Source organism: Haliotis rufescens, unplaced genomic scaffold, assembly GCF_023055435.1.
Source record: "Haliotis rufescens isolate VD_foot unplaced genomic scaffold, xgHalRufe1.0.p SCAF_1, whole genome shotgun sequence".
NCBI classification, from domain to species: Eukaryota; Metazoa; Mollusca; class Gastropoda; order Lepetellida; family Haliotidae; genus Haliotis; species Haliotis rufescens.
The window spans coordinates 82,589,637-82,616,075 of NW_025963779.1; the positions used below are offsets into that span (position 1 = coordinate 82,589,637).

The following is a 26,439-nucleotide window of genomic DNA, read 5'->3' on the forward strand; positions in this document are numbered from 1 at the left end:
GTACATGGGGAAACCTGATCTCCTGCTATTCTTCTACATCGTGTTCTTATCCTTAGACTGTCAAAAACTCCCACAGTTTGCTATGCAAACAATGGTCTTATCATTAGTTTTATGACACATGTTCCTGGAACTGTGTGCCAAACAGTACTTATCCTGATGTTAAACCGTTTACAAACAAGGTTGATAAATCACAGCGGTCACCATCCGCCCATGAAGTTGGTACACAACTTCAAAATAAATGTCAGCTCATTTTAGGATCCTAATATGAAAGTTTCTATTGAGGGACTTTTGATGTGAAACAAGTGTTTTTTAAATCATCAGAACTGAACCAGTAGCATGTTCCGTATCATTTCACTCAAATTCAGTTTTACATTTCAGTGGTGTATATTAAATTATTCAGTGCTTTGATGGTGGCGTAAAGTTATTCAAACTTTTCTGTTTTTCCTCATGGAAAGTTTAGTGAGTGGTTTGTTCAGCACAAAATGCAGATATTGAAATGACTGGTAAGTGCAGCCACTTTTATCTCTGCACCTGTATTGTAAGTTCAACCTCGATGTAAAAGTTTCAAAACGTAGATCAACAAGGAAGTCCAGTCAGGAAAAGGCTGAAGTAATAAACACCTTGATGACGAAGGTGTGAACAGGTTAATACATTCACTGAAAGTAATCTGTGGGTAATTGGCCACTCACTGAAGGAATCTAGCGTGAGATTATAAGTCAAGCGTGACCAGTGATTTAACGGTTAGGTATTTGTGTGTGTGACAGGGAGGGGAGGTCAGTGAGCTGTGACCAGTGATTTATGTGTCAGCTGCAGGCTGTACAAGTTGTGCCCTGTGTCACCACCAAAGGGAAGGACCTTGTACCTTTGATGTACCTGGCTGGGGGGAGGGATTTGTGTCTGGGGAGGGAAAGGGTGTCTGTAGCCCTGGGATCTTCAGTAGGCCATTGTCAATAATGGTTTAGGGATTGTTGAATTTATATATTGAAAACCTTTCATCTGAGTGATATGATAATGTGGACAAATTTGAAGTGGTTTGTTTACTGACAAAGGGTTCTAATTAAAAGACATTTTAGTGTTGAGATATGACAGGGGGAACATTTGCTGATTAGAAATATTAATTATTACAATTCATTGCCTTCTGTTTAAAGTCATTGGCGACTATTACACTGTTGAAGCTGTCATATCAAATGATTGTCATCTTCCATAATTCTGTGTATTACATCTACATCTGTTTTGATAAATAGCAACCCATCTTTGGACACTATGCTTGTCGTAAGAGGCAACTAACGGGATCGGGTGGTCAGACTCGCTGACTTGGTTGATGCATGTCATTGTATCCTGACTGCATCTATTGCTCATGATGTCAATCACTATATTGTTTGATCCAGACTCAGTTATTTGCAGACCGCCTTCATACAGTTGGAATGTACCTCAGTGTGACATTAAACTACAAACAAAACAAAACAAAACAAAACAAAACAAAACAAAACAAAACAAAACAAAACAAAACAAAACAAAACAAAACAAAACAAAACAAACAAACAAACTCTGGACCCATTTGTCGCCATAGCTTCATTTGGGAAGTGATGTCACAACCTCCATAGCTCCCATCTCCACCTTACCGCAGAATTCCTTAGCACAGAATATGGTCTCTGATTGGAGGGCTATTTTAGCATGCAATTTTGCATCAGGCTCAATGCAACACCATGGAAAAGAATGGGTCAAGGTATTTATCGTAATAAACTGGGGATATAATAAGCTGGATAATAGGGGATGATTGATTCTTGTCTTTGTCATCATTTGTGATTAATGACAAAGAGTTTGAGATCATGAGGAACATGTCTGCAGGGTTGGACAAGGCCACAAGTTAACTCAGAGACTGGTGAGTTTCTACAGGGACATATGTTTTCCCCCGAAATCTAAATATTTTACATAAACCACTAGTCTGAAATGAGCTACAGCATGTAAAAATCCAGGTATCGTTTGTAAAAATTGGCTTCATGATACAACACTTGTATCCACATACAAGGAATCTTGGTTACAGCCTTAACCTTGTTAGCTCAAGAAATGTATCATTAACAATAGACGAGGACCCTTGAAAATACTCATTTGGCTTTGTGTGAAGTGTTTGTTACTTGGGATTTTGTGTTTTGAATGATATAAGGAATCTGTTCCGAAGAATGACCTGCTTCTGACCTGGTGAGAGTACAGTCAACCTTGCAATCAGTTGATCCTTGCTGTGGGCAATTTGTTTCTCTAACTAAACATACAATCTGCGTCATGGAATCCCCAGTTTCTCCTGTGCTGGTGGCCATAGAATCTGGAAATGAGGAGCGGAGGCGGAGTGATAATTTGATGAGTTGCCCATCTTAGGGGAACTCTGTCTTTATGGTTTCTGCTTTTTTTCCCAATAGAAGGTTGTCTTTAAAGCCAGTACTGCTGTCTCAGTCGTTGAGTTCTCCCATCTCTCAAAGATTGATCTGTTCTGCAGGGATTGTTCTGATGCTATTTTCGCCCCTTGTGGTTTACAGCGAAGACCTGTTCAAGGAGTAGTGCCAATGTGCATTACAAAACAGAATTAAAATAGTGTTAATAGATGTTATGATATGTGGACTGTTCAAGTACTGCAGTTACAGAACCATAGGTTCAAGTGTCTATGGTTATTTTTGTGATTCGATAAGCAGCAGTGCCAATGTTCATAAAAAAAAGAATTAAAACTAAATAAAAACAGTAATGTTAAAAGAATAAGAGATTTTATTCTTTGGTACATGATGATTTACAAGTACCTATAGTTCATATATACTAAAAAGAAGTTAAGGATCACCTGATTCTTTCATATTACAATAGTTAATCTCTCATGCCATGACAGATTAACATTACCAATATGAAAGAATCGGGTGATCCTTAATTCCTTTTGAGTAGTATATGATAAGGTTGAGATCCCGACTGATACACACATGTATCAGTGTTCGAAATACCCCTGAAAGTAAAGGTGTTCTTGTCATAACTCCAGTGTTACAAGTTACACATTGAAGTGGATCCTAGAATCAAGTGCTGCAACAGCAAACCTCATGGGCACCAGGGCCCCGTTTCACAAAGTGATCTTAGCGCTAAGGTGATTTTAACTACCACACTTTAACATTGGCTTACGATGGTCGTAACACTAAGGTCACTTTGTGGAATGGGACCAGGAGACACCTTCATTTAAAACATTACAGCTTGATGCATGTATGATGCCTCCTTTAGTTCTCATGGTTACAGGATTTGAAAGCTGAAGTAATCTGGTATTATTTATTACTTGGCATCAGCATATGTTACATGCATGATGGTCAATTATAGAATGAAATACAAGAACCCAATAGGGATTCAGTGTACAGTTACTACAATACTCCTGTCTCCTCATTAATGAAATTAGTATGAGTGGTGTATGTTTGTTTGGGGATGTAAGGGCAGGGATGGGGAGGGGTTGAAACTGTGGACCACCAGTGAAAACTGACTGATCTAGACTGCACAGACAGATCTGCCAACTTGATTGACCACTTCAGTTCTTTCAGTAGGCCCACTTTTTTAAAGCATAATTTATGATGTAGCAGAAAGACCATGCTAGTTTGACTCACTAGGACATCACACAGAGGTTAAAGCAGGGCTTATCAGTACATCTCATCAAAGAGTTCACTAAGAAATAGGACTGCTATATTGTTGATAGAAATATGATTATTACACTTTGAAAAATATGTGCATTCAACAAACTGATATTTTGTCAACAAGGAAAATAATAGAAAGTGTTGATAGAAATATGATTATTACACTTTGAAAAATATGTGCATTCAACAAACTGATATTTTGTCAACAAGGAAAATAATAGAAAGTGTTGATAGAAATATGATTATTACACTTTGAAAAATATGTGCATTCAACAAACTGATATTTTGTCAACAAGGAAAATAATAGAAAGTGTTTGTAAAGACCTACCATGATTTGATAATAGATAATATATTTCCATGATTATTCCTTTCAATGACTCATTCATTTATCATGTTTATTGTGTCCTATTTTAAATACAATCTCTGAAGCAAGCATCATTCATTGATGTATCCACATCAATACTTCGTCCATTAGTCCCAGCCCTACAAGGACCTGGTTGTCCATTACATATTACTGTCTGTAAGAACGGAATAATTGGAGATCCTGCTCCCCATAGCGCCAGCCATATCTGAACTAAGCTGTTGTAATCATCAGAAGAAGACCCTGTGGAGGTGCCAGGTTACAATTGCTCCCCAGCAACCTTGCTGGTCGTAAGAAGCGGCCTAATGGATTGGGTGGTCGGTGACTCGGTTGATTGCATGTCATCGTACCCTGACAGTCTTGATCGTTGTTCACAATATCGACCACTGGATTGTCTGGTCCAGAACATTTACAGGTCATCGTCATATAGCTGGAATGTTGTTGAGTTTGGCATTAGACAGCAAACAAAGAACCATTAACAGAAAACATAGAGAGTTATGATTACCTCAGTGATTGCATCCTGGAAGTCTTCTGATAGTTCTATGTCTCTAAGCAGATCTCTTATGATGTTCTTTTTAAGATAACGGTTTGCCCATACTCTTCCTCCTTGTCAAAATGCATCAGTCTTGTCAATTTAGAAAGGAAACAATTTGGTTAAGAACAGGGTCATAAAAATATTTGAGTCTGATACAATTTGGTGGGTCAGTTGTGCACGAGTTTACACCGCATTTAAGAAATGTTTGTTGAGATCAAGCATTTTGTATCTTGCCTTTGATGTCAGTGAAACATGACATGTCAAACAGATATATGCTGTATGCATGCTTGCAGTGTCATGGCTTTGGTGTGAGACGGCTATTATGCTGAGTTGTATGGAAAATAGTTTCATCAATACGCCTTTGGGATCAATGTTTGATATGAGTAAAGTAGGGGTTCTAAGCCCACTACATGTGCCGTTATTAAATGGTCTTGGTTTGTCATGAAAACAAATTGATAAGTTGACTTTGATTTATATGTCATGTTTTATGTTTCAGGCATTTGGAAATGCGAAAACAGTCCACAATAACAACTCCAGTAGATTTGGGAAGTTCATTCAAGTCAACTACAAGGAGAATGGCATGGTCCATGGGTAAGTGTTCATCAGATAAAGTTTTAAAATACATAATGCAGCCTGTCTATCTACATATTGGGAGCACATGTGGCCCTGTGGTCTAAAGTCTTAGCTGTGTCAGGCTGCTAGTATTGGGTCCTCCATGCTGAGTGGTTTCACTTAAGTGGTAAATGTCTAAGGCTTTCTTCCCCATGAAGATCCGGGTAGAGAATAGGTCTTCAGCAACCTATGCTTGCTGTAAGATGCAATTATGCTTGTCGTAAGAGGCGACTAATTGGATCGGGTGGTCAGGCTCGCTGACTTGTTTGATGCATGTCATTGTATCCCAAATGTGTAGATCAATGCTCATGATTCAATCACTGGATTGTCTTGTCCAGAGTTGATAATTTACAGACTGCTGTCATGTAGCTGGAATATTTCTGAGGGCAGTGTTAAATAACCAAAAAAACAAAAAAACTTTAGGCATTCTTCTCACATCAAGCTGAATTACTGTTCAATGCTGCATTAAAACAAACTCACTCACACACTAACCAAAAATCCCCCCCCCCCCCCAAAGAGGAGACTCTGGTTATATCAGGCCCAGGAGGTCAGCAGACTCCCAGGATAAAGGAGCAGTAAGCTGTGCTATCCTAGAAGTGATCTTTGATGTAGATCATGTATGGCTAGCTGAAGCCTCATCCCCAGCCGAGCCAGTTGAGCCAGACTAATATGAGAGGCAGTGACAAGGTATGAGAGCTGCCTGGCCTGAACCTCCACAGCCATCACCCCAGCCCATTCATCCTGTAATCACCAGTAATGAGATTACGCCATCCAGGTTCTGGCAATGCATCAGATTATTAGATTAGTGAAAGCATGGAGAGGGGAGAGATATAACAGTGAGGATGTGTTTGGGTCCTCTGCCTTTGTTTGATGTTGGTGGGTAGATTGAGTTAGGTGAGGTATTTACCCATGACCTTGTCAACATAGCTGTGGTAAGGAGACAGATATTACGGCATGTGTTTTATGATTTTTTTTTTATGGAAAAGAATAAGGACTTGTCTGTTGAGTTAGATGGAGAATTAATGATGGCAGAAAGCTTTAAAATGCAACAGCACAGGAGTTATGTCAGAGAGGGATTTTTTTTATGTTAAATTGCTTTTCAATTTTATTTTTCAAAAGTTATAAACGTGAAAGGAAATCATGTCTGTAAACATGTTATATAAAAAAAATTCCGTCACTTTGAATTACACTTCAAATAAATCTATTCAAGTTTGTATTTAGATTCTGTTAATAAGGATTTGGTACAAAGTGTCTGAGCTGTTCTTATCAAGAAGAAACGTTGCAGGTTATTATGAACTTTTCAGCTCTATTCTGAAAATTGTTCCATTGCATGTTTTCATTAAGAAGCTATTTTCATGGACCATACCATGTTAGATATCTCTTTGAGTATCAGCAGCTAAGTCTAACCCTTAATTGCCATAAGACATAATCATTATCATTTAAAGCTATTATTGCATCTGCCAAAAAGAAACGAAGGAAATATTTGTGAAGTTTTGTGGGTGTGGATAAAGGGGGCTTGTAGGTGTGTGATTGTTATCTGCATGGAGGTTGACACACAGCCAGCAATAGGCTTCCTGTCACTAGACACGGGAGTGTCTGACTCACTGCTAGGACGTAGGATGCAACATGGTTGTAGGTGGAGAGAACTGTGCTGGGAGGGAGTCCTGTTGTTGTGTGGTGCAGTCAGCAACGTTCAAGTCTTGGCATGTAAACCAGTGGTTTATACCATAAGCAATGATCCATGTAATCAAGGTACAATGCTATATAATCAGTCAGGTCACAGACTTTCTTTACCAACCAATCCTCATTTAAGTTGGCAGTTGTGACAGGCATGGGGTCACTAGGGATCTGTCATGTCAGCGATGTCCATGGGGTGACAGATGTACTTGGATTCCCATTAGGAAACAAGATTGAGGTTCTGGGGAACTGATCTGCCATTGAATCATTGGGCTGGGGATAAGCATGAAATATGGGGGACCTATTGTATATTGGAATTCCCAAGGGGAGACAAACATGGCATACTAGGGACCTATTCTGCCTCGGAATCCCAAGAGGTACTTCATTGAATAAACCAGCCTCTGCAATTTGGTGCTCCATATCAACCAGTTGTAAACTTGCTGTAAGACAAGTACTGGCGTGATTTTGGCAATAAAATTCTTCTGTTATTTCAACTAGTCCAGTTAATGGCCTTGTTTGTTGTCTTGAGAAGTAATTGATATTGAGAGTCTCTCAACATACACATCTCAGTGTACAATACAATGTATGCTGTGCAGTTGTTATTTACTGTTTTATTTCCCAGGCCAGTTCCATGTCTATATTTATGTAACAATAGCAGTTGTTCAGCAAGCAGCTCTGAAATGTTTTACAAACATTATTTTCCCATTCAGTACAATACTCAGAGCTCCAGATAAGCTTTTGGTGTTGTGGGTATTTTACCCATGCATTTTAAAATCACTGTGTATCAGTAATTCTATCTGGGTATTCAAATTTCTGTTACCCACTAGTTTTTACACATGTGGGTATTTAAGTTAAATATTTAAAAACACTATTCATCTAGTCCCTGCAAACTGGTGTTGTGTGGGTTCGAGAGCTTTATAGGACTCAAAAATACCACGATACTTCCACAAGTGTGATGGCAAATGATCATGATGTAACTGTCATCATGGAGTTTGGCAAGGTTGACGGAATGCCTGTTTATAATTATCCCCCGCCGCGCGAAAGCGCGAAGCGGGGGATATAGTATTCACGACCGTCCGTACGTACGTCCGTACGTCCGTCCGTCCGTACGTCCCACCTGTTTGTTGCCGCGATATCTCAAGAACTAAACACTGGATTGTCTTCATATTTGGAACTATGGTGTATATACAGACTCCGCAGACACCAGTCGATTTTGGTGACCTTGATCCCATTTTCAAGGTCACAGCAGACAAATCTGCTTTTAGAGTTGGAAAACGGTGTTGCCGCGATATCTCAAGAACTAAACACTGGATTGTCTTCATATTTGGAACTATGGTGTATATACAGACTCCGCAGACACCAGTCGGTTTTGGTGACCTTGATCCCATTTTCAAGGTCACAGCAGACAAATCTGCTTTTAGAGTTGGAAAACGGTGTTGCCGCGATATCTCAAGAACTTAACACTGGATTGTCTTCATATTTGGAACTATGGTGTATATACAGACTCCGCAGACACCAGTCGGTTTTGGTGACCTTGATCCCATTTTAAAGGTCACAGCAGGCAAATCTGCTTTTGGAGTTGGAAAACAGTGTTGCCGCGATATCTCAAGAACTAAACACTGGATTGTCTTCATATTTGGAACTATGGTGTATATACAGACACCGCAGACACCAGTCGGTTTTGGTGACCTTGACCCCATTGTCAAGGTCACAGCAGACAAATCTGCTTTTGGAGTTGGAAAACGGTGTTGCCGCGATATCTCAAGAACTAATCGCTGGATTGTCTTCATATTTGGAACTATAGTGTATATACAGACACCGCATACACCTGTCAGATTTGGTGACCTTGACCCCATTTTCAAGGTCACAGCAGGCAAATCTGTTTTTGGAGTTGGAAAACGGTGTTGCCACAATATCTCAAGAACTAATCGCTGGATTGTCTTCATATTTGGTACTATGGTGTACAGGCGGGGGATATTTCGTCACTCTGTGACAAATACTTGTTTCAAAATAAGTTGCTGATTTGCCAATCGAATACGCAGGGTTACTTCACAATATTTTGAATATACGCACAAGTTTTATTTTTGTAGCGTATCTGCAATGTTCGTTGCGTATTTGATACGCTTGGATATTATTTTACTGCGTATTTCTGCATTTCTGATGCGTTTTTTTACGCAGATACGCAGCTTATCTGGATCTCTGAATACTGGTGATTTAATTTCTGATTGTATCAAGAATTTAGTTATTTGTGTTTTAGCCTGTGATTTAAAACTAATGTTGCCAAACAAAATTGACAAGAAGATAATGTGTTTCATCATACATGAATCTCTGTAATAACTGATCTGAAACATGATTGCTTTGATCGTGACTGACATCAAATGATTTCCAGTTGATGGCAATGCTTCAAGTGTACAATTTGACAGTGTGTAATAGTCTGTATCTAGTAATTGAATTGAATCAGCAGATATCATTATGAACCACAACATTATAAGCCATTACATGATATTTTTCCCTGTCTTTGCAGAGCTATTGTAGAAAAATACTTACTGGAGAAGTCTCGGATAGTTTCTCAAGCAAAAAATGAAAGGTAAGTACATTTGTTTCATCTGTGAATCTGCATTATCTCCTCTGTGCCTCATTAAGACTCAAGTTGTGTGTTCTTCTGGTGACCATACAAACAGGTGTAAAGATATATTGGTGACAATAATCAGAGACTGATATGTGTCAGTTTTGGAAACTCAGCAGAAAATGTTATCAGACTGCAATGAATTTTAAAAAAAGACTGTCATAATTTAAAAAAATATCCAGTTATTTTGAAACCTAACCAGACTGAGACTGGTGGGCGGAATCCTATTTGCAACACTGATAGTACATTGGTTTCCCATGGCCTTTCCAGTACACAAGGGCTGGGATGGGTAACTCGGGTACTCAGGTCGGGTTGCTACTGAGAAGGACCCGTGTACCCACAGGACTACGCGGACCCGGGGTTAGTCACGTGATATATTGTTTCATGACAAAAAATTCACTGTATAATTACAGGGTTACACAACAGTTTTAAGTCTCTATTGTTCACATTTCTTTATGACTATGAACACGTTTCTTCTGACTTATAGATATATGTTTGAACAAAGCTAAAACTTCAGTAAACTTCAGTGTATACATTGTTTTCTATGTGTATCTAGATACATTCTGCCAGGGCTACTGTCAAACTATTCCCAATCGGACATTTTGTACCTGTCTCTTGACATCAACAGCGGGTACCCAGGTAGGGTCGGGTAATAGGGGTGTGGGTACCCGGGTAGTAAATTTGAACTCGTCCAAGCCCTACATTACACGTGTCTCACAGCGTTGTATAGTGTAATCTCTACTGTAATGTTAGTTGGATATATTTGGTGCATTATGTGTTTGACAGAGGTAACACCTCTTTTGTTTCAGTACGTTCGCAATGCCCTTTTCATTGCAGTGTACCACTATTCTTGTTTGGTTTGCCAAGTTTGTATCAAAGGACCAGTTTTGTAGCATTTCACCAATCTTGTGTCAAATCGAGGGCATATTATATTTTGATATTGTTAGTCTTATGTTATACAGTTTCTGCTCATATATACTGGGGGTTCTTTAACTTCTTTTGAGTAGTATATATCGCTACTCTTGAACACAGTGTCGCAGTTTGTTATCCTTCTATTATGAGTGAATGCTATGTAAACGCTATGTAAATCAAGGTACAGTGTGATGGAGTTATTTGCCAGCCAAATTCACTGGACCATATGATAGTGATGTACATTCCTCAGTTGTGGCCTCCTTGTACATGACTTGCTGACGTCTATTCATTGCTAATTGATATGTTGGCGATGTCAGTTTGACATCTTGTAATGTTGGAGGCTTATAATTTCATATCCAATGCATGGGGTGGCAGGCACCTTGATATGTTCAAAGTAACTTGCCGACAGTGGGGCATGTCCTTTTCTACTCTGGTTCTGTTTGACTGTTGAAGTAAACCCATGAACCTGTGATAGTTTAAAGAGATTAGTTAATGATGTCAATGAGTGATGTAAGTGCTAGCTAGAGGCTGTATGCCTAATGTTAAATATATGCCTACAGGGTATAGAGTTCTAGAACTGCTCAAAAACTGATAATTTGCAGTGATGTTTAGTCCACTAATCCTTATAATGATAACATATAGCAAAACCCTTAAAAATGGCAGATTTCTACTAGTCCTTATGATACCTTAACATGTTAACTATTGGGCAGTTTGGCAAGGACTCTAGGACTAGTGCCAATTTTGACAATATAGTGCCTGTTTGACCTATTAACTAACCATTACCACTGTTAATATCATTTTAGTTCTGTCAGTTTTATGAACACTTGAAATGCTTATTTGTAATATTTTCTCCTCATGTATCACGCCAGGGGGTTTCTGGGTTAGAGTGGAACCCAAGCAACCTGTGTTGGTTGTATGAGGCCACTTCATGGAATGGGTGGTCAGGCTTGGTGAATGGGTGTCTTCGTTTGCATGGATTGTGTTTATGATATCAATCATTGGATTTCCTGATCCAGACTCAATTATGTACAGGTGACCATCATATATATTGAATATTACAGAGTGCAACGTTACGGAACAAACTATTATTTGGTATCCAGGAATGAGATTTTTGGTCAAACTTTCTGCAGTTATCATGGCTCGATTTTGCTATATATAACATGCACCAGTGCAACCTATTATTGAAAAGAGCAACCTAATATTTATTTCTATGTGTTTAAAACATTCAAATTTGTGTCTGACCCTTACTTTTCCACACAACAACGATCTTTGAACTACATCTTTAACTCCTGTGTGATAAGACAAGCCATGAGAAGTGATTAGGCTTACCTGATAACGAATCATGTATATGACTTCAATGACATGTAATCACTCACATAACTAGATGTGTTCAGCCTGTTTTCCGTGTCCATCTTTATACCCAAATGGCCACCTTGAACAATGGTGAACGACCTTGAACTCTCATGACAACGTGAGAGTTGTACCACCATCGGCTTATTCCAAGATAATAAAGAAAGCTAAAATATCATAATCTATGACTACATCGATTGCAGATAAAACTCTTTTTGATGATGTCTTCGGATCATGTCAGTGACAGATGTTGGAGTAGAGGCTCAGTGGTTACGACACAGTCTTTTTTTTAAAAGTTTCTTGTCATCTTCTGTCTATGCTGAATGAAGACAAAGTCATAAAGTTATTTATTAGTTAACCAAGTTATAAATAATCAGCCCTGAATATGGACTCGTTGAATAGATGCATGCAGCCTGGAGATAGAGACATATAATATTACTATGTTTTTATGTAGAGATTGCTACTGGCATGAGTATTAATCAGACAAAGTATTAATAACTACTCCTTGCTTCCGTAAAAGGGGTGTTGACTATCTCATCATGACTGTCCATGTGTAGACTAACATTTAGTCACTCACTTCATTTTAAAGACTTCATGTTGATGATTGACCTGTGAAGATCCGGGCACAGAACTGGTCTTCAGCAACCCATGGTTGCTGTAAAAGGTGACTACCTGTATGCTTGTCGTAAGAGGCGACTAACGGGATTGGGTGGTCAGGCTCGCTGACTTTGTTGATGCATGTCATTGTATTCCATTTGTGTAGATCATTGCTCATGATGTCAATCACTGGATTGTCTGTTCCAGACATGATTGTTTACAGACCGCTGTCATACAGCTGCAATATTGCTGAGTGTGGTGTTAAACAACAAACAATCAATTATTCAGTGATATGAATGAACTTCTTGCACACAGACGGATTTGATTCAGTATGAACCCCAAATACAAACAATTTAATATAAGTTTTTGTGCATACAGGATTAAGTGACAGATTGCTTTTATTTCACATAGTACAATTAAAGATTCTGAAATTAAAATTCTGTAGATTTCTAATAACCACAGTGGTGCAAGAGCTGATACAATTCCAACCTGCATTAACTGTTATTAATCCATGATGGTCACAAGTATGAAACCATACATGAATTTCATGTAAGGGACATTGGAATCAGTGTAGGATTCCAGTGATATGAATGCCCTGCCTTGTCAGACCTACGTCGCCCTGGAGGCAGGTCAGGTCACACTGTCTTTGCACAAGGCCTGACTATCTGCCAACTCTCAGACATGTAGGCAGATCAAACTCCAATAAGGAAGTATTGTTGGGATTCAGTCAGTCCCTGGTTAGGCAGATTGATACAGATGCTTGTCCTTATTTGGAAAAAGCATGTTTTCGTCAAGTCTAGGTTTTATTCAATTCTACTGTTATTTGATCATTGCTCTTCATGAAGGATTATAGCACCCAGGAGTGCTCCACTATATCGTTGGTCCTTTGTCAATTTGGTTTGTGTGAAATTATATTAGTTGTTTTTCACAGCTGAACTTGAACCTATTATAGCAATGGCAGATGTGTGTGGGCGAGTGTGAGTGGAACCCCAGGTTTTTATTGTTGGGCGTAACCCGCAGTGTTGTCAGACGGACCCTGGATGTTTGGTTGAGTCAAACCAACATTCATAGCAGCCCAAAGGAAGGAGATATTTTTACTGGGAAACTGCCCCAGTGGGGATGCAGGGATGGTATTGGCCTCAAGTTCCAAATGTTTGTCATTAGAGACTACTGAAACAAGGATAGAAGTTAATACTGGCCTGCCAGACCAAGACCGATAAAAAAGATATCATTTGGGGTCATGGAATTTTCTATCATCTAGTATGTTATTACAGTCCAGCTGTAAGACCTTTAAACTTGTAGTTAATCTGGGATTGATGGGGATCTGATAACAAGGGCAGAGTTGGAGCAGATAGGTTCACAAGAGATGATTGGCTCTTTGCATGGCTTGCTTGGTGTGTCATCAAACCCTGATAACAGGGCACAATCTGATCTTATTATTAATAATTCACCGGGTCTGCTCTCACTGAGTGATGCCTCACATGTTGACTGACTGAAACCATAGTGGCTCTGATTGACAGAATACACATCCATGTAGGATTTACAGAATACACATGCAACACATACAACAGTATGACAGTTCCGATCCATTTATAGTAAGGAAAGCACAAAATAAAAATATTCAATGCATCCTGCCATGTTGAATTTTACAGCGGTTTGGCATCCAGGACGTGTCATACACGTAAGCGTTCAAGGATTTGGTTCAGTGCATGGCACAATATGGCCTCTTGCAGAATGGACACATCCTCGGTCACCTTTCTGTATTCTGATTTGGCTAGGGTACATTTCTGTATACAGAAAAATACCTGGGTACATATCTGTAGTACCTGTGAGACCCTTTCAGCTTCAGTAATGTGTTCATATATAAGCGACAGGTTTATTTATTGTGAGCAATAGCATCATCATGGTGGCATTATTATCAAGTTGCACCCAGAGCATCTTACACCCTCTTTTTTTACACTCTTTAAAGGGTTAAACATTATGTAATGTTAGTCATTTCCAGAGTTATAACAAATGATCATGGAGCATGTGGTGAAATGTTGATAAAGAGGTATCCATTTCCATGTGTTTTGGTTTCAAAATGTTTTAGTCTGTCAACCTTCTGTGCTGAGCTTTGTAGATAAGCACCAGGAAAGAAATGACAATTGAGCTAGCGAAGGAAATAAACACGTCTACATGTCTCAGTGGGTATCATTTCCCTGACTGTTTCAACTCTGGCCTCCTTTCCTGTGCATGGTGGCGAGCTAATCTGGGGAGCCATCTACCTAAGGTGGTGACCCTGTTACCCCCAGTGGTGTGACTTTCCCCATGTATCAGTGGAGATGAGGAGGAAGAGGAGAACACACAGAAGGAAACAAATTGTGGTTACATTGGAGCATTCCATACTGGTTGCCCATACTCTGGATGTTTACAAGATTGTATCGTCTCTATTAGTTTTGTTGTCAGTAAAGCCAAGATGCCATAGCACTGGCTGGAGAGTGGATGTATGTCACTACAAGTGCTGTAGACTTGCACAAGTCTCTAAGGCAATAATTATTAGTTTAAGTTGTCCCAATAAGAGACTGGATTCCATGTACTGTCAACATATCTAGACTTGCCTATCATGAAGATAGAATTACTACACATACATGGACTTATCAGTAGAACCTTGGAGCAAGGCTACAAAGTGCTGCTATTCTCACTTCTCAGTTGGTTTTGGATAGCCTTGATCCATGACTGTACTGAATGATAAGTCCATGAGTGTATAGTAATTCTATCCTTATGATAGGAAAGTCTAGATAAGGGAACAGTACAATCTCTTAGAATGACAACTTGTTCTTATTATTTATATGATCAAGAAATTATGATTGTAACTAATAATTTTTGCCTTCAAGACTTGTGCAAGTCTAGGTTTTGGGTGGAAGTGGGAGTCTGAGTGGGTGGGGGTGGGTTGAAAGGATCAGGTTCCTTCTCTTCTCGTCATACCATTGTGATACTCTTCAAGTGGTTACAAAGAAAATATGATGTTTCTGTCATAGCAAAGGTTATCTGTTGAAGATTAAGGTGGAAAATAATTCCTGCAGGAAAGAATTCACTTTGTTTGTGTTGTGTTGGAAACAACAATAAGTGTATGTCCATGGTGTTAAGTGGGTTACAATTTGACCTGGTAATGTGTTGATGGGAATGTTTGTAGGTCGGGGAGAAGATGCTGTTTTGGATTGGGCACATGTTTGCTTGTCTTTGCTTTATTGATGTGAGGTTGGGAAACATTCTAGCAGGTCTAGATACTGTTCATTATTATTACCTTAAATAGTAACTCTTACACATACATTTTACCAATTGTATGTCCACAATATGATCCACATATACATGCATGATACTGACCTATATTTTAGTTGAAAACAAATGGTGGTATGTTTCTCGTTTTATTGGCCATTACAAGTAGTTGAAGAGTTTGTCCATTTCAGGAATATTGATGTACATAGCTACAAATGTATTGTTGTAAACACAGGGATTTATCTAGAATTATAAACTAAGTCCCATTAGCAGGCAAATTTGGAAAAAAAGTGTGATACTGTTCAAAATTGGAACATTTTTCTGTTCTTATTTTCATAAATTCTGAGATATTGGGACATTTTTTTCTGTCATTTGCTGCAGACTTGGGGCCGAATATCGGTCTCTGAGTAGGTCTAGAAAAATCCCAGAAACAGCTCTGTCTCTTTGCCATGTTTAGATTGGATGGTCATTGCTTCAAATCTAAAATCTGTTATTTCAAACTGAAATGCCCAGTCGGGATTCCAGCTTAGAATGATCCCCAGCAACCTATTTCGGTCATGAGAGGTGACTTAATGGATGTGACTTGGTGACTTGGTGACTTGGTGACTTGGTGACTAACTCAACATGGAGTCTCTGCATGGCTTGTAGGGCCCAGACTTGATTATTTACAGGCCGCTATCATGCAGCTGAATATTGCTGAGTACAGCCGTAAACAACAAAGAATATGACTGAAACACTTCTCAATATACTGTTGAAAGCACCAACTACCTCACTCAAATTGTGTGTTTAGCCAGATACCAATGTTGTCCTTCTCTACGCCCAAGGCTTCAATGGGTCATATTGGAGTCTCCCTCACATCCATCCTACGCTCCAGCAGTGTACAGGACATAGTGGATAGTTCACACAACTCACATATAGGTCTTGTGAGAACAGGCAGCACAAAGAAACCCTTATGAGGGTTCATCAGATCAGACATGTAAACAATGGCCACCTCCTTCAGTTTAGCTGGGGAGGAAGTTATGTTATGAAAACACCAAAAGTTTGTTTATGCATCAGGAGGAGATTTTTTCCTGCCCTTTACATGCCAAAGTTCACTTGTGTGCTGCTGAGATTTGAACTTGACGGAAGAATTTGTAGTTAGCAAATATTTGAAATTAATATGGTTTGAGAATGTTTTGAATTTGTAAATTGTTCATCTGTGGTTTGAAGAAAATGAGTTTTAATTGAAATAAATAATAATAATAATAAAATCCATTTTTCTTCTCTGCTCATTGACATTTGCACATTCAGAAACATTAGTATGTATTAAAACTGACAGCATCTCAGATGATCATGTTATAGTCATTGGTTGATAGATAATTTTTATGCACAAATAACCTCAAAATGTCTACGAACTGCTATCCACAAGCAATAGCGTATGACACAGAGATATGTAAACAGAGCAACATGTAGTATGCAAAATATTGTTATGAATTTAACAGAGAGGAGAGGCATGTCTTTAGAAACATTTGACATACAGTTTTGGAAATTACATATGAAGAGCTTGCACGAGGGTTTATTAGGATCTTCAGATTTTGTATGTAATTTTTATGGCCATTGATAAGGGGGAAAATAATTTGTCTTTCTTTCTAAGTGACAGTGTAGGAGGAAATGGTCCTTATCCTCAACCTGACTAGAGATGCAATGTTTTACAGTATCTTTCTTCAGCCTTTGTGTTAGTATGACGACCTCCCTCATTATCCAGCATGTCTTTAATTTATGCCAGGCTGTTCACAACTATGTGAAGAGATTAGTTGGGAAATAAAATTAATGCATGTTGTAAATGTATGGCCTGACAAGGTATCCCTGACAATACTTGTAACGTATACCCATGTACACGGTCAACAGTTGTTGAAGCCAATCTGATTCCCAGTAAATGTGTTTGGAACATAATGCAACATGTAGAAGACACTCTACAGCCTTGGTACAGCCTGGTACAAGAAACACTGGTGGAGTTTTAGAAGTTTTTCTTCAGTTTACAAAGAAAAAGGAAACTCCACCCTTGGATCTCATGACATGGACTTGTACTTCTGAACAACTCCACACTGGGAAGTCCGGGCACAGAATCTGTAGTCAGTGTGTAGACCCTGCGAAGAGTAGTACACTTTTGACAGGGGCATAGACTTGCACAAGTCTCTAAGGCAATGTATAATAGTTTAAATCATAATTTCAAGATTATAAAAATAATAAGAAAAGACTGGCATTCTTAGACTGTCTAAGACTTGCCTATGATAATGATAGAATTATTATACACCCATGGACTTATCATTCAGTACAGCCTTGGAGCAAGGCTAACAGTAGCCCTTCATACACAACTTGCTTTTTCAACCTGATTATGATGACGAGGAAATAGCTGCCCTAGACTGAGATAGGCTGAGATGTGTGAGTGCAGCATGTACGTGGTTGCAGTACTACCCCAGCTGATGTAGACTTGCACAAGTCTCTAATGCAATAATGTTAGTTTAAATCATAATTTCTAGATTATGTACATAATAAGAACAAGTTGTCCCTATAAGAGATTGGAGTCCACATATCTAGACTTGCCTATTAGGAGAATAGAATAACTACACATCCATGGACTTGTCTTTCAGTACCGCCTTGGAGCAAGGCTACTGTAGCTAATGTTGGTTGAGACACTACTACCATACACGGGTAGCCTAGTGCAGCATGTTGTGTGTTATTTGCCAGCAAGCTGTTTCGGGACAGATTTTAGAATTGGATTTGCTTGGATCATGCTCTTACTAAGTTATTGACCAGCACAATACTGGTGCTAGGTTTTTCTTTTGAATAGAAGTGTTAAGAATTTTCTCACGAGTGAAAAGAGTCAATAGAACATGTGGAATAAATTCTTTGCTTTAAGTTTGAATATTGATTGTCTGTGTTGGCCAGTCATATGATATTGATTATGTCTTGCTTGAACATTCCATTGAAATTGGGACAGGGAATCTATGGGAAGAGATTCAGATGAATCATGCAGAGAAATAAGTGAACATTTTTCTCCTTGATCCATATATTTTGCTTGTGTCAGACACTGCCAGTTGTAGAGAAGTGATTTCAGATTTCAGTTACTCACTGCAACACTGATCATGAATTCAGGACAGTAGTGCAGCCATAAATGTGTGTCAAATGCAGAACTTCCCAGTTGTAGTGAAAATAAATACCTTTTCTAACCACTCACTCAAATTTTAATAACATGGGCCAATAATATTTGTTTGTTGTTTAACGCCAAACTCAGAAATATTCCAGCTATGTGACAGCGGTCTGTAAGTAATCGAGTCTGGACCAGACAATCCAGTGATTGATATCATGAGCATCGATCCGCGTAATTGGGATATGATGACATGCATCTACCAAGTGAGCGAGCCTGACCACCCTATCCCTTTAGTCGCCTCTTACGACAAGCATAGTTACTCGCCTCTTACTGCTAACATGGGTTGTTAAAGACCTATTCTAACCTGGATCTTCACGGGGAGGGCCAGTAAAAAGAATAATTGTGTTTTACATTATCTCTGGGTAATGGTGCAATTGTTCAAGCTGTCAACCAGTTGTTCACAATATTAGTTATTTGCAGGTGCTGTTATACTGCTTGACTGCAACATAAAACATTATTCACTCACTCATTTTACCCTGTCCATAGAAGCCAATTTTTGATTAAGCTCTTCATAGAACCAGAAGTCGTTTTCATCATTTGAATTTGAGCTGGTAAACTATCAAGAACATGCCTGTGCGATGTTTATGTTTTGAAAACGGTTGGACATTTCAAAACAGTAGTGACAATGGTTCAGCTGAGCCATGGTTTGAAGTAAGCATGCAAATAAAAGCTGTGTGTAAGGGTTTGGACGGGTAACTCGGGTACTTGGGTCGGGTGGTTCCCAAGTAGGACCCGGATATCGACAGGACTACCCAGACCCGTGGTTAGTCACATGATATATTGTTTAGTGACAAAAAATGTTCTCATTTCTCTCTGACTTTATAAATTTGAATAGAGATAAAACTTCAGTCAACTTCAGTGTATGCATGACCAAATCGTTTTATACGAGTATCTAAAGACATTTTGCCAGGGCTATGGTCAAACTATTCCTAATCGAACATTTGTATGTATCATTTCTATTCTTTGGTGTGAATTGGTCACGAGTTTGGACACTGACAATGTTTCATCCATGTTTTGTTTATTACAGAAACTACCACGTGTTTTACTATTTGCTTGCGGGGGCAGACAAGAATGAGAGGGAGTCACTGTACTTGTCTGAACCAGAAGAGTATTACTATCTTTCTCAGGTGAGTGATTTACTCAGTTGTAAAGACAACGTCAGGTGTAGGTTTAACAACAAATTTGTATATAGGCAGCAGGCTTGCTGCTTTCAAAAGTTCCTGGCCCTTCTCCAAACTAACTGGCCTACAACTAAACACAGCGACTATGCTACATAGGAGGACCCTGAAGATTTTGGAACACCTTTGAGATTAAATCTTGGCTTCCATTTGCCTCATTTTGTGGTGATTTAGGAGCAAATATGGATGTTGTTGTACACAACATTACAGAATGGCTGCCGTTTGTGTCATTCTGCCTAGATGATCGGGAAATATTTTTCTTCGAGGTTCATCCCCCCTTGACCTCATCCTCCCTTGATATTTAGGGGGGATGAGGTCACACGACCTTATCCCCCCCCTAAATATTTTCTCATCAAAATTACATAATTCATGAGCAATGTCAAATTGCAAAAATTAAACATACACAGAGGAGGGGTGAAATTTCAACAAGCCTTTTGTCAATTTGACTGGCCACGGGCCAATGGGCCACAGTTAAATCACCTCTGAACTTACATTAGCCCTAGACATACATACTATAACAACACTTGAGTGTGATATGTATTTGAAACATGTTTATTTCATTATGATTTACATTTGAATCAATTTTATATCATGTTAATGCATTGTTGATCAAGGATTATTGGTTTGAATGCTATGTTAAAATAAATTATCAGAATACCTCTGAATTTAGGAACATAAGAACTTTAAACAATTCCAATTTACAACAAAATAGCGAATTTTGCCCAATTAACCAGCCAAGGGTGCTTAGCTTGGAATCCTAGGTAAATCCCTTGGTATATGCTCATATTATATTGGCAGAACCTTTCAGAGAGTAATAAAACTGATTATTTTATGATGTCTTGATACTCGTCCAGGGCAATCTGTGGCATAATTGTCTGTCATTCTGTTGATTGATGACTGAGTGTTGATGTAATCTACACTGTTATTACATCAGTGGTAAATGTAATTAATTCTATTGACACAGCTGACTAGATAGACATGGGGTATCAAAGTCTGTATACTGTAAACATGGGATTATGTAATTGCCTTGTATGTGACAGACCTTCCCACCCACAGATTTGGCATGAGTTTGGTCGAAGAGCGGAATATTATTTCTATATTTCTTGTTTAATTTAAAAGAATAGTTAAGTGACACTTTTATGTTGGAATCTTTGTTCATGTCATTAGTCTTGTCATGAGTCAAGGCTTAGTTCCTGGATGCAAATGACAGAAGGGAATACTTGAGGATGAGAATTTATGGATGTCAACTTTTTTATTATGAGGAACACAATGTTTTGGAGTATATGCTTACTTCATGTACTCCAAAACATTGTGTTCCTCATAATAAAATAGTTGACATCCATAAATGCTCTTCCTTGTGTGCATGTCTAACTGCCTTTCAAAGACAGGAAATACTTGGTTGTTTTATTGAAATATTCAACAGACATCTAATATGTGTTCTCACCACAAAGGGTCAAGTTTTGAAATAGTATCCTGTCCATCGGATTGGTAGAAATGCATTAATGGATATTAAATATGGAGTATAAGCTTAATTATTCTGGATTGGTACTAGTTGATTTCTGCTGTATTTCAAAATACAATATTTGAAATATTCTGAGATTAGTGAACACTCATGCTGGTGTAATGAAATATTGACTCGGCCCTCCTTTATAACACCAAGAGCTCCCCATGACATGAATGGATCAAAAACTATTAGCTATCCAAAACAAACAAGAGAGATAGATCTAGATAGGTCTTATGATCTGGGTACTGTGATATTGCCTTGATCCAAAGCAGGCTTCCCAGCCCCCTGTAGATTGGGAATCAGAGCCACTTGCTGGGGGTGTAGGGGGGAGGGAGATGGGGGGTAGAGGCTGCCAGTAATGATGTTATCACCAGTGGTTCTGTTCAGTGTTATTCACTGCTACCTGCTACACAGTTGTTACCTTGGCTCCTGTCACCGCTCCAGCTCTCTGTACATTACTGCGTTAATTGACTACACTTACTTTTGAGAACTTTCAGATTTTCGCTGGCATTATGGATGTTATTAAACCGGACTGGAAAATGTCTGTCTTGATTTGTATGATGAAAGTATAACAAGGAGTAATTTCTTTATTGTATCAACACAGTGATCCAGGGCTACTTCTTGCCCTTCACCAGGTGATTGAAGCTGATCCGCATCCATAATATTCCTCGTATATCCATCTTCTAGATGCCTCTAGAGACTCTTGTAATGAAGTTGTGATAATTAGCCAGCTGGACAGCAGTAGGTTTACAGCTTACAGCAGCCAAAATAACTGCAAGCATCTTTCCAGATCACCCGTCTGTAAATTGAATTTGTGTTTCACTTGAAATATTTGCAGCATTTTAACACAAGCCCTATTTTCAAATTATGTGCTGGGTCCTGTGTATTGCTAGAGTCATCAAAACAGAATCATCAAAACTGTCTTCTTTATTACTTTATTTATCTGGGGCCACCCGTAAAGATCCGGGTAAGAATAGGTCTTCACTTCAGCTCTTACTGTCAAAGGTAACTATGCTTGTTGTAAGAGGCGACTAACATGATCGGGTGGTCAGGCTTGCTGACTTGGTTAATGCATGTCATCGTATCCCATCGTAGATGCACATGTTGTCAATCACTGGATTGTCAGGTTCAGACTTGATTATTTACAGACCGCCGTCATATAACTGGAATATTGCTGAGTGTGGTGTCAAACAAATAAACAAACAAACAAACAAACCAGCAAACATCTGGGGCCACGGGGCACAGTCATCTAAGGTGCTGCAAGTCCCTGTGCAGAGTTGTGTCCCTTGGGATCTGTGATTATGGGTTCGAATCCCAGTTAGTCTTGATTATGTTTCTAGGTTTGTCAGTCCTATACCCGTGCTCATGGGTTTCACCAAAGTGGTAACATTTAAGACCTGCGTCACTTTGCTCTTTTCTCCCACTTAGGCAGACCTGCTATGACATTACTAGAATACTGTTAAAAGTGGCATTAAACTCAACTCATTGTCTCACTTATGACAGTACTCAGTGTCTCTGTGCTGTTACCGTACTGTTTGGAGCTGATGTATTAATGTCTATACGGCTGTTATCAGGCTTGTCAAAACAACACAGATACTAATGACAGTACCTTTACAACACACAGACGCTTTGGGATCTATTAATGTAAATGTTGAATAATTCAAATATAACATACATACATCATCAGTATCATCATTGTGTTGAGTAATTACGACCCTATGATGATACTGCAGCAGGGATGTTTATGTAACCTCCTGGACAGAGGGCTTCCAAGTTGTCAGCAGTGACCACACCGGTGGCAAGCTGTAATCTGTATTTACATATCTGACCACACCGGGATCCCAGAGGACTGGTGTTATTTGGTCTCAAGTCTAACTACCCTGAGGCAAACTTTGACATTAACACAGGGTCAAAGGTGGAGCAAAGACTGACCAATCGATAATGAATATGGCGTGATTGACACTTGATCAATATGGATGGTATTACCTAGGCATGTGATATATATCTCTTGATGAGGAAACAGCTTTGAGTGGATGAATAATGATATACTGGTTAAAAGGTCTCGGTGAAAATTGGAATGTTGATCACCATCCCTGCATTTGCTGTTTATTGATCTTGAGGCTGTTGGCTTTTGAATGTTTCTAACTGTTGGGGTTAATTTATTAAGAGGCCTGAAAATATCTTTAGAAAGATGATGTGAGCATGTGCATATGTAGTTGCTATTAATCTTTACTTTCATAAATTACTAGGGAACAAAAATAAGTTGCAGTTCTTTAAATATGCTGGCTACATTAGGGAATTTGATGGCATAAAAAGTCATTATGTAAATAATTAAATTTTCTAATGTAATTATTTTTTTTGAAGAACATTTGCATTATGGTAAATAGGATATGTCTGATTATTTATTTTTGTCATTATCAATTCAAACTTAGAGCTTCATCTTATTGTATTGGACAGCATTTCATTGAAGTGTCTTCATGTTAACTTCTATTACTGCTATTGTGTGACAAGATTTAACCACAACTCAAAATTCCTAAAATCTTCACCTTGTGTCGGAATAGATGCAGATGAAGGTACAGTGTTTGAAATTAAGGGGGTCCTTGCCACCTTGAGGTTTACTGCTGTAGTACCTGAGTCTGCACACCCTCTCAATTTCAACATTCAACATTAGGGGTATGACAAGGCCCTCAAATTGACTTTCATGCATCATTTCAAACACTGAAATAGATACCTAGGTATGTATTTGAGGAACTTTGGTACCTTTATCAAAAGAGATCCATGGTATGTTGTATGGTCAGGGGACAAGATCAAGCAGCTTATCATGACATTCCTTTGTTTCGTGAGAGAGGAGTCTACATAGCTGTGCCAGTGTGGTTCCAAAAGGACATGCATCACTGTTATCAGTATCTGTGTGGCCCTTTGTCCACGCACATCTCAAGCATCTCCACCCCGGATGCTGTACTGTAGTGAGAGGCTACACAACTTACAGAATTAACTCACAAATAACCCCGAAATAGTAATCACTGTTGTGCATTTGGAAATAGGGGATTGGACATGTTATCATTTGATTGTGCTGTAAGCCCCTCCAGCAGGAATATAGTCATCAGCTGAAATGGAACATTGAAGTCATGATATTGTATAGACTGACATTTAGTCCTCAGAAATATGTTATCTTATTTAAAATATATATCTACAAAATAGAATAAGAATATCCAAATGGAACATTCCTTAATTTCAGGAGCTGAGGAAATTTAGACTTGCCAAATCATTCTAGACCTGAGTTGGATTCTTTTTTTAGTTTATTCTCTTGGGTCTGGGAGCCGGATTAGATATTGTATTGCAATACGTTGTTTGTGAGGCACTATATCCTTGATAAAGTAACGTATCGTGAATGTGATAAAATTTTAATATCACTGAGGAAATGAGGATTTTCTTTTTATGCAAAATCAATTTTTGATGTCAAATGTTAAAGTTAATTAAGAATTGACTTCAGTTTTTTTTTTTAGCGTTTATGGAGATATTAATGTAAAAACAACACATACTTTCATTCTTCCCACTGTTAAAAACGTTAATTTGCTTTGGTGATTTAGGGAAATGTGAGTCTGGCGGTACTGTTATAGCTGGTATAATATCAAACAGGTGTATATCAGCTAGCCGTGACATCAGTAGCACATATACCAAGGATTTCTGACATGTCATTTGTCAGATGGCCTTATCCTCGGACCTCATAGCTGAACATCAATGTGTTGCCAGGCAACTGAATGATGATGTCCTTCCTATTTCATATGTATTTGTCAAAAAGTGTGACTGTCCTTATGTGTAGGAAAATGATATCACCAAGGATCATTTTTTATGTTTTGTTGAAATTGTCTTTTGTTTATTTTGCTTGTTTTTGTTTTCTCAAGTTGGATATGGAACAAATGTGAATTTAGCTGAAAGTTAGGAACAATGTGATTGAAATCTACAATGATGTGGCATGTTTAATGAATCTAAGGAAACCTAGGGATTAAGTCATACATTCTGTCTAGTTGTGGAATTTATTCACACAGGTGCATCAGTTTTGTAATAACTTGAATTGGGAAATGTTTGCTTGTAACTTCTGAAATTTGCTGTAGATCTAATATCAGCCTCAGAGCTTGAGTTAGTTTGGTCATGCACAGTCATGATATATATATGTAATCAAGTTAATATTTGGGACTTATCGGCTGATTGTCCTGAAGTACGATTAGTAGTGTGTTTTTATCTACACCGTTTTGTGTTGGAGGTAGGAGTAATGAACAATACAAGTTATGCAATAATGAGCAACTAAGCTGTAACCCTTGATACAATGTAGCAACCACACCCACCTATAATGAGGCAATACATATAGCATGTGTGTCCTTGTCAACAATGAGTCGCAGTTCGTGTTCCTGTAACAGGTTAATACAATTTGAATGATCTTATAGTAACAGCTTAGTTTCGTGAAGGTGGATTTGGTGGTAAGGGTGGTAACACAGAGGGTTATTTTGTATGCAGTTGTTTCAGTAGACAAACATTTGTCTCTGAACACATGATTTGATAGGACAAGCAACTTAAATTGAAAAGGAGCCCAAGTGTGATGGGGGATTCAGAACCTGAATCTGTGGAAAGTCTAGATTGCTTCTGAGGGCTGTGGCATTACAGTAAGGGATGGGAGGAAGGGAAGACGATGTGGTTCAGGGACTTCGAGACAGCTTCAAAGACTGTGTGATGCATGTGGCTTCAAAGGCTGTGTGATGCATGTGGCTTCAAAGGCTGTGTGATGCATGTGGCTAAAAATGTGACACATGCTGATTTTATAATAAGTGATTCAGTGATTACAGTAATGAATAAATCACATGATAGTTTGATATTTATGCTGTTGTGTCCACCAGTTTCCATCTACCCAGTACTTTTTAGAATCTTTGACCTGCTTCCAAAAGTTTTGAAGTCATTGGACAGGAATTATTTGGAATTAATAAAAGAATACATTGTTTGAAG

At 38.6% G+C, this 26,439-nt stretch overlaps 1 protein-coding gene across 14 annotated transcripts in view; it reads left to right on the forward strand.

Annotated features, from left to right (window-relative positions):
* LOC124136909 (unconventional myosin-IXAa-like) overlaps positions 1–26,439 on the forward strand; it is a 117,801-nt gene that overhangs the window by 24,483 nt on the left and 66,879 nt on the right. For all 14 annotated transcript variants that reach the window (XM_046502961.2, XM_046502953.2, XM_046502954.2 and 11 more), the window contains exons 3-5: positions 5,037–5,131; positions 9,354–9,416; positions 19,787–19,886. In XM_046502961.2, coding sequence (XP_046358917.1) covers positions 5,037–5,131; positions 9,354–9,416; positions 19,787–19,886 — 258 coding nt within the window. The remainder of the gene's footprint in view (positions 1–5,036; positions 5,132–9,353; positions 9,417–19,786; positions 19,887–26,439) is intronic.